This window comes from Lepidochelys kempii, chromosome 3, assembly GCF_965140265.1.
Source record: "Lepidochelys kempii isolate rLepKem1 chromosome 3, rLepKem1.hap2, whole genome shotgun sequence".
NCBI classification, from domain to species: Eukaryota; Metazoa; Chordata; order Testudines; family Cheloniidae; genus Lepidochelys; species Lepidochelys kempii.
Window position 1 is genome coordinate 92,865,249 of NC_133258.1, and position 13,932 is coordinate 92,879,180.

The 13,932-nt window shown below is 37.6% G+C and overlaps 1 protein-coding gene across 13 annotated transcripts in view; it reads right to left on the reverse strand.

The window, feature by feature from the left end:
- Positions 1-13,932, reverse strand: part of TBC1D32 (TBC1 domain family member 32) — a 180,188-nt gene that overhangs the window by 142,611 nt on the left and 23,645 nt on the right. For all 13 annotated transcript variants that reach the window (XR_012158036.1, XM_073337176.1, XM_073337184.1 and 10 more), the window contains exons 6-16: positions 13,597-13,716; positions 11,493-11,571; positions 11,255-11,358; positions 11,103-11,164; positions 8,010-8,154; positions 6,798-6,857; positions 3,355-3,454; positions 2,823-2,960; positions 2,039-2,131; positions 1,634-1,776; positions 411-538 (exon numbers count right to left, since the gene is read on the reverse strand). Coding sequence is in view for 12 of the 13 variants with exons in the window: in XM_073337176.1 (XP_073193277.1) it covers positions 411-538; positions 1,634-1,776; positions 2,039-2,131; positions 2,823-2,960; positions 3,355-3,454; positions 6,798-6,857; positions 8,010-8,154; positions 11,103-11,164; positions 11,255-11,358; positions 11,493-11,571; positions 13,597-13,716 (1,172 nt within the window). In the remaining variant the exon portion in view is untranslated. The remainder of the gene's footprint in view (positions 1-410; positions 539-1,633; positions 1,777-2,038; positions 2,132-2,822; positions 2,961-3,354; positions 3,455-6,797; positions 6,858-8,009; positions 8,155-11,102; positions 11,165-11,254; positions 11,359-11,492; positions 11,572-13,596; positions 13,717-13,932) is intronic.

Consider the following 13,932-nt stretch of genomic DNA (forward strand, 5'->3'; position numbering starts at 1 on the left):
GCAAAAATGTAGAGCTGGCACAGACAGACAGATAGGTGCAGGGGGCATGTGACCGACCTTCCCAGAGCTGGTTCTGTTCCAATACTATTTACTCCTCACTTACATGAGCATTAAATTGACCCAAGAATCCTCCAATTACTTTTTTTAAAAGTCTATTGAAAGGACAAAGCCCTCATGTTACAAAGGAAAATTTTAAACAATCAAAATCTGCTTCTTCTTTGCTTTCTACAAAAGTGCCCCTTAACCTTGCGATTCACACTACATTGTCCTGTCACAGTTCATTCCACTGATAGACTTTGTTATTTAAAGCAAAAACAAAACATATGTACATTATAAATAACAAGGGGACAATGAATGACTTCAAGCTCATATTTAGTGGAGTAAAATATTTTTTTAAAGTACGCTCTTACCTATCCTTTTTGGCAGAGTTCATGTTTCCTCCATAAAGGAGAAGAGAAAGGCCATCTTCTACAGCAGCAATCCTTGCCAAAATATCAGCTATATGTATTAAAGAGGTTTCAGGGCAATTTATATACATCTGTTTTGTTAAAAAAATACATTAGTTTTTTAGGTAAATGGCTTATAAAGTTTCTTTTTACATTTTTAATATGTTTCTGTAAAATATGCATGTACAAGTCTGGCTCAGGTCTGTAGTGACCAATGATTACCCTTACGATAGCTGTTCAATAGCCTAAATCAGTGATACTCAAACTGAGGCCAGGTTCACACTATCGGCTAAATTGGCACTACTGCAATTGATGCAGCAGTGTCGATTTAACAGGTCTGGGGAAGACACAAAGTCTATAGGAGAGCGTTCTCCCATCCACATCTGTACTCCACCTCCCCAAGAGGCGGAAGCTATGTTGACAGGAGAGCATCTCTTGTCAACATAGCACGGTGAAGACACCAATGTAAGTCAATCCAAATTACATCGACTTCAGTTACGTAACTTACATAACTGAACTACTGTAATTTAGATTGATTTATAGTGCTAGCGTAGACCAGCCCTGATGCTTACGAGCCACAAGTGACTCTTTAATGTATCTTCTGTGGCTCTTTGCAATACATGATATTAAAACACTGTGATTTAATTATTAACCAATTTAAATTATTAACCAATCAGGATGCTTTTACTACGCTATTAATCAATTAAGTTATTAACGTATTTGCTGTGAGGGTGCGCGTGTGTGTATCACTATAGTAAATGAAACAATGAATTCACACTATCGTGGCTCTTTTGCGTAATGCTGATAGCTAATTTGACTCCTGAACCACTCAGATCTGAGTATCACTGGCATAAACAAAATTAGCAAATGGCCTCTGTTCAAATTGAAGCACGTACATATCCTCATCATAATTATCACCTTTAATGATACTGACAGAAAAGAGTCCATGGACTGAATCAGCATGGAGAATGTACTACCCACACACTAAAGGGGATACTGTAATGAAAATAAACTATACCAATTAAGCACCTTTATAGCGGATAACAACATCCACACTATCAGGTTGCACTGATTTCCAATACCACAAGAATACACTTTAACAAAAGTATTGATTTTTCTCACACATCTCTTTGATATGGTAAGATTTAAACAAACATTTAAAGTTTATTTGGAGGGACACTACAAACCTCTGTTTCATTCAGTAAATTATGAATGGGATGAAGAAGTGCATCTATCACCGTATTGGTATATAAACATTCAGTAGCACATTCAGCTCGGTCACACAGAATTTGTAGCACCTCTGTAACAAGGATTGCTGGAGAATAATTGCCTGACAAACACAAGAAGTATTAGTTTAAATTTTTAATATTAAATGAACATTAATATAGTATCATAACTTTTATCCAGATGCTTACTTGAGTCATCTTCAGTTGGGTAATATCCAGTCAAGAAAGAAAGAAAACAAAAGAAAGTTTGCAAAGCTGTTATTTAAAATATCCAAATTAAAAGTAACCAGATACAAAAGGTATTGAATTCTTCCTCTAGTCACAAAGTGACACAATTAAGAAATTAAATAAAAAGGGCAATATTACCTGTGTGCACTGTCAGAGTTGTCTTTGGGCAAGTGGGAGAGCAATAAATAAATTGAATAAATAGTACCAACAGGTCGGTTAGGGATATGAAATCTACAAAAATCACAAAGAAAAAAAAGGAGTCTATAAAATAAAGCACTACATTAACCTCCTAACAAAATGAACTTTCTAAACATAGATAATCAACTTCTTGTTTTATTGTGATTAACGGCTTTATCTACAGATGACAAACTACAGTAATTTTGGACTGTAGCCACTTAGCTAACCACTGTAAATATTTCCAGATCATCTAATATGGCTTGATCCTCTCCCATTTAAATCAACTGGAGTTTTACCACATCTTCTGTGGAAGTAGGAGGCGGCCTATAGTTTAAAGGTATTGAATACATGTACGATATTTATGAATAGTTGGACAAACTTCATCAAGACTATTACAAGTTGAAGTTAATTGTAAAGGGAATTTTCCATAAATTTGCGACAAGACTGTGGATTTAACTTATTATCTCAATCGTTGTCATAATTTAACCATTCTTAGTACATTAACTGTGCCATTACTACTTTCACTACTCAGACAACAATACAAATTTACTTACTATCAAGGATGAAGAAATTAGGCCCAATGCTCAGTTTTAGCCACACTATGTCTAACAAAGACTCCCAGTTACAGAAGTGCCAAATAATAGGAACAATCTCACGTAACATCTACAATACCACATTTGAAACACAGCTTAACAACAAACACATTGTCATTAAACATCTTCCTCTTTCCTCCACTTGCCCATACCTTTTCTATTTTCCAGCTGTACAGGAAATAGGTTTCTGCCTTGTTTATATATCAACAATCTTCCTAAAAGGCACAGTGAATGAACAAAATAGATATACTGTAATTCTTGTCCTGAGTAGAAAGTCTTCTGATTATTGCCTTAAAAAAAAACACAAAAAAACATTTCTCACAATTCAGTTATAGTTTCAGTACCATACCTGTCTATTATGTATTCCTCCTGTTTGAACCACCAATAAATGTGTAATACTACATTTGTAAAGGAAGTTTCCCAGACAGCATAAATAAGCAAATATCACTGAAATATACTTTTCCCCCCATTTCAAGTGAAAAAGATGTAAAGAGCTATTTCAAAAGATGATACATAAAGAGATTTTTGTGGGGTTAAAGCGTGAGGGTGTATTCTTCTTTTGCCATGTGGAGCTCAGATATCACAGTAATAAGCACAGTATAAAAATCTAGGTTTATGTATGTATATGTATAAAAATATAAAATATATAAAAATTGTAGAACACATGATAAAATAATTACTTACTGCTGTACTGCTGGGGCAAAACATTAACTTTAGAAGTTGCATCAACTGCTGATTCACATGATTCAAAGTAGTAAACACACTGTTGAACAGATGCAGTAATCTGAAAAAAGCAAAATACAATAAAACTTCCAACACCTCACAATAAATTAATTCTCCTTTAGATCCAAGTACTGCCTCTTAGCAACAGGGTCTGAATTTTCATATGATTGCACATAGTTTAAAATGAATCAGCCACTTACCAAAAGGAGGGAAAATTTTCCAAAGCAATGTAAGTGCCACTGCAAAGTCCATAATGTTTATCAATAGAAACTTCAGATCTAGAGGTATCAAAAGGATTATTCTGCGAAAAATATATTCGTAGGTATTTGTGAAAGCTAGAACAAGTACAGTATTTAGTGTTATACACGAACATTGATATGGAAACTGTGTGGTGGGAATTATTTTGGGATGTCAAGAAGTTCAGCAGGCCAATCTAAACCACAACATTGTCCAGTTATACTGGAAGAAGGACAGAAGACACTGTGTATGGTTTAATCAGCCCACAACTTTATTATTAGATGTCTGAGATAACCCGGCAGATAATATAATATAGTGCAGGTAACTCCATGTTCATTTCAATATCTACGTGGGGGCTTCCGCCAGCCCCCCTTTTTCCAGCCAATCCATTGCTGCTCCACCTGGTCTGATGAAAAGGGGTTTCTCTTGCTGAGCTTGCCCTTATCAACTCCCCAGCTCTTCCAGTCCCTGGGGGATGAGTCAACTGACTCCTAGCGCTTTTGCAGAAGGGTCTGTGCCTCTTTTCCACGCACTTAAAGTGATATACCCCTTCTTTCGGCAAGCCTCCCCTCCCATTGGTTAACTAAATAAAAACATGTTGCAGGGTAGCATTGTAAAGATGTCAGGAGAATAAGCTACATATGTCCAAAAAAGCCAAATGTTTTCTTTAATTTATCCCACATTTTAATCACCCTTTTAAAATAAGTTCACTCATGGTCTCTTTTCACTTTTAATAGCCATGTTTTAAAGTCACTTTGCCCACTACACATGTAGATTTTTTTTTTTAATCCTGCTTCAAAAGGACACCTAATCTGGTCTTCAAAGCCTCAAACTATTTTTTCTTTTTCTTCCCCCTCCCAATGTACTGTACAATAGTGTCTATATCACTGAATATGACGGATCAAATTCGCACTGGCTTAAATGCGTATGGTGCTATAAGCTAGATATTTGATTAAGATTATCTGAAAGTTTGTGGTCAACATTTTCAAACCTATGTGCCTAACATTAGACTTCTAAATTGATGTTTAATCATTTAAATAAAAGTGGTCTGATTTTCGAAGGTAGAGCACACCTGCAGCTCTCATTGATTTTGATGGGATTAGTTGGAGGCCGGCAATTCTGAATATCAGCTACTTTTATGTAGGTGCTTAAATATGAATTTAGAAGCCTAGTTTAGGCATCCAGATTTTAAATGTTTGATCAGAGGATCCATCTATACTAGTCAAATGTGTCAGTGCCTTAACAATATTGCTAGCACTGATGGTCTCTGCAAAAGGGCAGCGTGTTTATGCTACAAAATATTTTTTTATTTACAAAAAAGGGTTTTCAACACACAGCACTATACTCAAACAGGTGCTGCAATTAAAACTGCAGATGTACACCTCCCCAGAAATGTGTTTTTGAAATTAGCAAATAATGAAAGAGATGGCCTGAAGTTATATTTGCAATTATTATAATACTGGGGTACCGCGTCTCTTTTACTATTGACCCACATATTGCACATACATTGAAAAAAAAGTAAAATAAATGCACAACTTGGTAGTGGGCCTAACTTATACTTACGGATCATGTATGTTTAACTGTACGGTGTGTACACTTTATATTATGAACTCTTTGGGGCATGGACCACATTTTCCTCTATGTTTTCAGAGAGCCAAGCATGATGTTGGTGCACAACTAATAAACCTAGATGCACCTGATATAAAAGGTATTTTTATGTTTTTTCTGTATTTTATTTAATATATTATAATGTTATGAATTATATATATATATTACATCAAATTTCTTCACTTGTATTAACATATTTTATAAAATATAGCCTCAATCCTGCCACATGTTCCATACGGGTGGACCCCCCACTAACATCTGCATGGAGCCCCACTGAAATCAGCAAAGCTTTGTGCACGTGCAGGGGGCACAGTTTCAGAGTCAACTGCACCTTTGACTCTCCTCCTGGTCTCCCTCAAGGGCACCCACTTAAAGGTTTAGGCTTCCCAGCGGTCACCTCTTTTAGGGTGTCCTGCATCTCTCTCCCATGAGACTGGGGGTTTAGGTTTGCAGTCCCTTTGCAATTTGCTGTAATTTCCCAGTAGGTCTGACCAGGATCCACCACCTGCGGTTAACTCTTTCTCCAGGCGCTATAACAGTATACACCAGCTACCACCCGGCCTTCACAAAGCAAACTGCATTTATTCGAGCAAAAACACTACAGAGAAAACATATAAAACCAAAAAAGAACCCACATGAATGATAAATGCTTACCCGCAGTCGCCCCTAATTCAAACACAGGGTTCTGGTAGGTGTCATTCTTTCAAACCCCACAGCTGGGTTTGCCCCCTTGATTACAAGTTCATGTCAGTTTTTAGACCAGGAACCACACTCCAGTGGACAGTTCAGCTGTTTCTTATAGAGCTTGAGCCAAGGTAACTAGTCAGTAGCCATCTTTTTTGGCTTTTGCATAGCCCAGGCTGTGGAATTTGCATTATACACTCCCCAAGGATTCCCCAGGAAACCCACTTATCACATTGTGCCAAAAGTCCATGCCTGCTACCACATTTCGTATACCATATAGTCGTTTGAACTCTTTACACTTCCCAGGTCCCACAACTGCCACACAGGGGTCTGCTCAGGTGGAACAAGTTGCAGTACTGGTGCTTTACATATTTGATATGTTCTGCCTTAGCCTTACAATTTTTGATTGATGATGCTTGATTTCATAACCTTAATATTGCATTAACAGGAGGAGTCTTTTTTCATCAAACAGTTTAAAACCAAACTCAAGATGTATGTTTTTATGACAATTTTCCACGTGTTTATCCTCATCTATATGTATGTCTTATGCAACAAATCTATAATACAACATGTATAAATAGTATTAAACAACAGTCTCATTTATTAAATAGCTGATATAAAACTTTTCAATTTCCCCTTATTCAAATCTGCTCACGTGCCCCATATTGCATTTAGCACTGACAAAAGACTACTGGGTTCTGAAACAATTTTTTTTAAACCAAAGACTTGACCAATTTAAAAAACTATCACATGGTCTACCAAAGGAAAAAAGACCAGGCACAATAGAAGACAGGAACAAATAACTGCTCAAACCACAAGGAACATAATGAAAATAAATTCCAAGCAGAATATGGTAACCACAAATATAGACTTACCAGAGATTTATATTTCTTTTCAAGGAGCCTTAGCACCACTGTTCTGCTATAATTTGCATGCTAAAATTGTACAATAGAAATAGTGTGAACATCAATCATTTGATTTAATTTTTACTTTGCAACACAAAAATCAAAGTTCTCCAATTCTATTCCAATAATTACTGCACAGAATTAAGTTCTAACTCATGTTAATCACTGTTCCATACAGGTATGTTTTTCTACTGACATTAGATTAGGGTAGCAATAAAAAAGAGAGGATTACAATAAAACTACAGTAGTTTTAGAGATAGGCCAGAATGAAAATAAACACAATGTGCAGTTATGCATGTGCCAAACTAGAAAACCAGTAACTATGCTTAGATGACAGGATATGGCTTCATACAGAGCTATGCAAATCCTGAATGGCATAGTTGTGAGGGGCAGAATGCAAATTGACCCTTTTGTGCTCCCTTGGAGAACTGCTAATTCTAACCTCAAAAGGAACCTACACCACACCTTCCCAACGAAGCTATTCTCTATCCTTCCACCTGTACCCTTCTCTCTAACCTGGCCCAGGACTATTGCCACACACAACTTTTTATATATGTTTCTCATCATTTTATGATGTTTAAATTTTAACCCTTAATTACACTATAATCACCTTTACTTAAAAACTGTCACAAAAGATGCATTTTAACTACTTCTGCAACAATTACTTTCTGCCCCCAAAGCCCTTTAGCAGGTATATATACACCATATGTTATAGTCTATACCAGTGGTTCTCAAAGCCGGTCCACCGCTTGTTCAGGGAAAGCCCCTGGCGCACTGGACCGGTTTGTTTACCTGCCGTGTCTGCAGGTTCGGCCGATCGCGGCTCCCACTGGCTGCGGTTTGCCGCTCCAGGCCAATGGGGGCTGCGGGAAGCAGTGCGGGCCAAGGAACGTGCTGGCCGCCCTTCCCGCAGCCCCCATTGGCCTGGAGCGGCAAACCACAGCCAGTGGGAGCGGTGAACCGCAGCCAGTGGGAGCCGCGATCTGCCGAACCTGCGGATGCGGCAGGTAAACAAACCAGTCCGGCGCACCAGGGGCTTTCCTTGAACAAGTGGCGGACTGGCTTTGAGAATCACTGGTCTATAGAACTGGATACAACCTAGAATCACTGTTTCCAATCTTTATGAGTTAAACATTTTGAAATCCATAAAATCCATCAGCAGATCCTTCCATTTTTCCTTACCATCCATTTTTTAAACCATACAGCTTTGATATCAAGCAGAGCCAAGAAGTAGACTGGATCCAAAAGTTTTGGAGAGACAAGGTGTCTTTGCTCACGTTTTACTGACAACAGCAATAAGGTACTCTCAACTATTTCTTCCATATACCTCAAGAGATTATTAGGAAAAAAAATGGTCAAGTGTTAAATCAAATTAAATTTTATACTGGTACCAGTCAAAAATAATTTTGCTTATAATACTGGGAAACTTTTTAAATTGGAAATATACATACACTATAAATGGAACCTGAATTACATTTAATTTGATCTTTTAACATTCATTTTTAGCCCTTACTGCGTTACTATGAATAAAATGGATAACAACATGCATATTTTTATATAGCATCTTCCCAAAGGAATCCATAACAGTATATAAAAGTTGGCTAGTAATTATTATTATTAATTGTTTACCCCCATGGAAATGCAGTCTCCTCCAAGACAAAAGAAGGTAAATGTTTAACTGTGCATAAAAACTACTACCCAAATTTTTAGGAAAAAGAATTTAAGTAGGTAGAATGTAATTACCGGTATTTAGATTTGGATTTGGCCAGAACCCTGGGGGCCAAAGTCTCCGACTGTTGGGGAAAATGCCATTGATCTTTTAATTAAAAGTGATTAGCCACTTTTGTCTCATCTAAAAGAGAACAACTCCAATAGCAAAGCACCTCTGAGATGCTGCGGCACTGGACCATCAATGACTTGGAATTAAGAGTGCTACACACTCAATCACCAACACTTCCTGCATCACACAGTCATACTGCCTGAGTACTGGAGATCCTGACATCTGTTGGCATATGCTAGAAGATGCCAGGAGAGGATAAGGTTTCCAGAGAGTCTGGAGAGGAGGTAGATTATTTTGAGTGCACTGATGGGGAATTGATGTCATACAGCTGATGCCAAGCTGCAGTGGAACTAACAGGGAAAAGTGTTTGCCTACTTCCCCAAAGGTAGGGGGCCTGAAGGCTGAAAGACCGTAGGAGGAAAGGCTGAAAGGCACAAAAGACTGAAAACCAGAAGTTGAACTAGCTATGGAGACAAGAAAGATACGGTTATTAGTGTCAAATGGTTCTTTATGATTTCAAAATAAGGGTGGCGGTGTACGCGGAGACTTTGGCAAATCAGTAAAGTTCCTGAAACCACTATGGCTTATTGCTAAAAGCAGCCAAGTAAGCAGGCTGTAAATTGGCCATTCAGCAGTCTCAGTTTAACCAAGGCAGAAGGGCGGGGAGGGGGGCTGGGTGCCACAGAAAGGGCAGCTTGACCCTGCGTCCTTCCTGATAAAAATTGTGTTGAAGTTGCTGATACATACATTTTAGAAGAGCAGGATGTGCCCCAGGAATGTCTATTGGGGTCTCAAGGCTGCAAACTCTGGAAAAACCCACACCTGGTTAATCAATAATCAGAAGAAAGCCTCTTGCTTGACCATTGAAACTGCTTGCTTGACAAGTTTTCTTTAGGGGACATGTTATTTTATTACTAATGTATAAATAAAGGGGGGAAAGTCTGAGGTGGTGGGACTCTTTCAGGACTGGACTCTCCCTCTGGATGTATCTTGTGTTCCCCACCGGCAGACACTGGGGCCGCTGTGCCACTCGAGAGCCACACTCAGCTTTGGTAATTATTAAGGGTTGGGGGTGTTTTACTAACCTGTTGCGAACATGTGTATAAGTGCTTGAAACTAAGTGAAGTATAGCTTTAAGTGAAAGCACTCTTGTGTTGTCCTGTTTGTGCCAGCCATCTATCAGTTGGACGGCTGTGTCTCCCCTGATTTATTTCCTGACACTACCTCGCACAGAGTAAAAGTTACCAAGAGCTTTGGGTTAAAAGAACCCCGGGTAACAGTGGGAATGGAAAGAGTATATATCGAAAAATATATTTACACAAAGACACCTGCATAGCTGATGGTAGTTGAAAGGGCTAATGAAGTAGTAGCCCTGAACTGGCATATGGGAAATGGAAAGGGACTTTCTCTAAGACTGTGACTAATTAATTGGAAGAAACCAATATCTTTATATGCGTAGTATACTAAATTAAAGAGAAAAAGAATATGGTACCAAAAAAAAGGCATAGTGGAGCACAAAAATGATGTTTTGGACATACAGTAATCATCCTACATGTTTATTCAGAGAGTCACAAATGTTAGGGCCAAAAGGAACCACAATGATAATCAAGTCTGACCCTCTCCATAACATGAGCTATAGCATTTCACCAAGTGGTTCCTGAATCAAGCCCATAACTATGCAGTGAAACAACTGACAATGCAGATAATCCGTCAAACAAGGCCTGACTGAAAGGGTTACTGAAATTATGCAGAGACTGTAGAGTGAATTCATTTCCTCAAGTGTCTACACAGCTGGACTGCACCCATTACTACAACCTATGGATAGCATCTCTCCTTTAAACTAATTTCTTCAACACAGCCTTTTAACTCCTTTTTCCTCATTCCCATCCAAAAACTGCTTTCCTTATATAGACCCTTTGTATGTGCACAAGAGAAAGAAAACAAGGAACAATAAGAGATACACTGAATATCACTACTAGTTCCACCACTTCCTTTGTCACCCTCCACCCACCATTTCTCGTGGAAGCGGCGGCCAGTACACCCCTCGGCCTGCGCCGCTTCCAGTAGCGAACCGCGGCCAGCCAAACCTACGGACACGGCAGGTAAACAAACCAGCCCGGCCCGCCAGGGGCTTTCCCTGCACAAGCGGCGGAACAAGTTTGGGAACCACTGGTTTAGGTTTTAAAATTCTCAGGATAGGGGCCTTGCCTCTTGATTTGTAAAGCATCCGATAAAATAAAATAGTAATGAAGGGAAGGAGTAGTAGACCACTGTCCACAGTGAGCCTCTAAGTAGTTTTGTGATCCAGTGGATCCATGCCAGACAGATCCACTGGCCATTCCCCATCCCATGCTCAACCAGCTCTCAGTCCCTCTCCATTGCCCCCACAATCCAGACATTTAGATATACATTACTAATCTTCTGATAAAATTCTATGCCTTTAACACTAATGTAAAAAATATTTATCTTAGAAATACTGATTCAAGGTGACATACTTTTCTGGATGACGAATCCAGAAAGAGGGAACCTCTCTTTGGTACTCATTTAGAAGACGCACCTGTGAACATAAAGGTTATAATTTTTTAAAAAAAGAATTAATAATATTTCAATAATTAAAAAAAATAAAAGGGATAGAAAACTAGCATACCTTTTTAAGTAAACGAATTATTTCTGCGTTAGTTATGTCTATACCATCTGAAATAGTAGGAACACAGTTTTCTCCAGAAAGAAAGTACAATTCTAAGTGTTTCGCTGAAAAGAGAAGGAAAAAAAAAACAGTATTACTAGTAATACAGACCTCATTAAGATGTGATTTTTTTTTAAGGTGATTTCTGAAAAGCATATGAAACATGAAAAACTCTTAAAACAAGATTAAATGCACATACCTAGACTTGTATAGACTTCCCTTGTCCTAGTTAGTGGAGAAGATGAAAAGGTCTTTGCATAGAATCTCAAAATTTTGTCCTAAGAGGAAAAAGAAATAAAATTAGTAACCTATGCTCAAATAACCTTATTAGCATGGTGCAAAATATGGTACAATTAAAATTTATTGTGTGTTATGCTCAATATTATATATTACTTAAATAGTACTAAAGATGCACCTGGTGCATTACAAGCGTACAAAACAGGTCTGTGGTCTCAAGAACCTACAATCTAAAAGTAACAGTGCCCTGATCTTGCAATTTGCTGCTCCCTAATGAAACTGCATTGATCTATGCAAGCACAGGATCAGGGTCTATATTAGTATATTTTAATTGTTTTAATGTCATACAAAATGCAAGTAACTTACACAGTAATACTAATATATGAAGATTATCCACTGCTTTTAAACCAATGAAAGCACTACTTAGGAATAAGGAGAGAGATAAATGACAGCAGTTGACGCAGCTTTAACTATTTTAGTTTTGGCAGATATGAAGGGCACCTCCAGACTGAAAAAAACCCACATCACTTCATTTGCATTGCTTTTTCCACAGGAGATATGCCCCAGAGATCATGCCAAAAGCAATAAAGAAAGCATCATACTTTTTTTCTGAACAGTGCATATGCAACACTGTATCTTCATGATGTATTATATCTTTTGTGACAATAAGAAAATACACCGCTTTACTGTGAGAGATTACCATCACATTTTATATAGTAGTTCGGCAATCTTGTTAACAAAATGATAAATATAATTTATGTTTATGCTATTGCAGAGAACAAAGCAGAAGATACAACTTAAATAACATTCCATGCACTTAACTTTTAAAGTGCAAATTTAATATACCACAGTCAGCACTATAATACAGAAATAATAAAGTTCTCTTCTGAATAGAAAAAAATCCTTAGTATATTCATTTTAAAATTAGTCCCGTCAAAATGAGTCTACACAAAGCAATATTTGGATATCAGTCATATACCCACTGATTTAAATGTGAATTGAACTGGCTGCATAAAGCTTGTCGGAAAAATGGCAATTGAATGCAAATACTGCACTATATACCTGTGAGGTTCCAACAAACATATGTAAACTCTATGCTGAATAATTTGTCGGGTCTGATGTGAATTGCAGTAATCTCTGCCAATCTGTCTCACTTTTTAAGGTCCTTTATCTCTTCACACTCTAGTCCAAGTCATGGCCTCTTAAACAATGATCTTCAGGTTCAGATAATCAGAATTGGACCCAGCTTGTACCACATTCTACCGGAATGGGAAGCATGGTACGCTCTCCAACTGATTGATATTATAACATGTAGATTAGTTTTCACAGAAATTAATTTGACTGCCTAAAACTAATGTAGGCTGACATTTTCACAAGGACCTAAAGAAATTAGGCACCAAATTCCCACGAAAAGCCAATGGATGATGGGCATGTTGCTCAAATTTATGCCTTTGAAAATTTCTCCCACTAATAGCTCTTCTAAGAGTTGTGGCACTCCTCCAGCCTATACTGGAGTGAAATTACTGAATAAAGCAGTGTGCACTACACTAGACAGACATAGTAATTAAAAAGTGTTACTTTTTACTTTTAAAAAATGATCTGTATCTGTTTAACTTCAATGACTAATGAAATAAGATTGGAGAAAGGAGGTCTTTGTTAAAGATTCAATACAAACACCCGCACCCCTTCCATTAAACTATGAGAACACACAAAAACACATCCTCTGAGACCTCTAGCAAAACACAGATATTTCTAAGGGCAAAATAATCAGAAAAAAATCTATAAAAACCAAAAATAATATTTAGGCTTCTTCATACATTATAAAAAAAATCAATACAGGGAACAAGTCCAGTTATTACAGAATCCTGTGCCAGTCACCTTTAAATCAAGTGCTGGAGAAACCTGGTAAGCTGTTTTACCTCAAGAACAATTTAACTGATAAATATACAAATTAGTTACCTCCTGCCAGACCACTGGACTACCATGTCACAAATGTACATGTTTATTCCTGTGAACTGTTTAGTATGGATAAACATCTGATTGCTACATATAAACCATTTGCTTACACTGGAATCAGGATCCGAGAGAGAAATTGTCAGATGTTTACGCAAATTAGACCAACTCTCACAGTTAAGTACATCAGAGGGAGGCACAGAACATAATGTCTGCATTGCTTCATGGCGCACCTGAAATAATCAAGAAATATAAACAAAACAATGCTGTTAATAGCACCATTACAATGAAATACTTAAAAATGTGATTTTTGAGGGGAAACGGTCCATAGTGATAGGACACAAAAAAGCAAGAATTAAAAAAACAAAAACAAAAACAAAAAACAAACTCATACCTCTTCTGCTAGTAGACTGTTAAGATAATTTGGACAAAACAGTGAGGACAACACA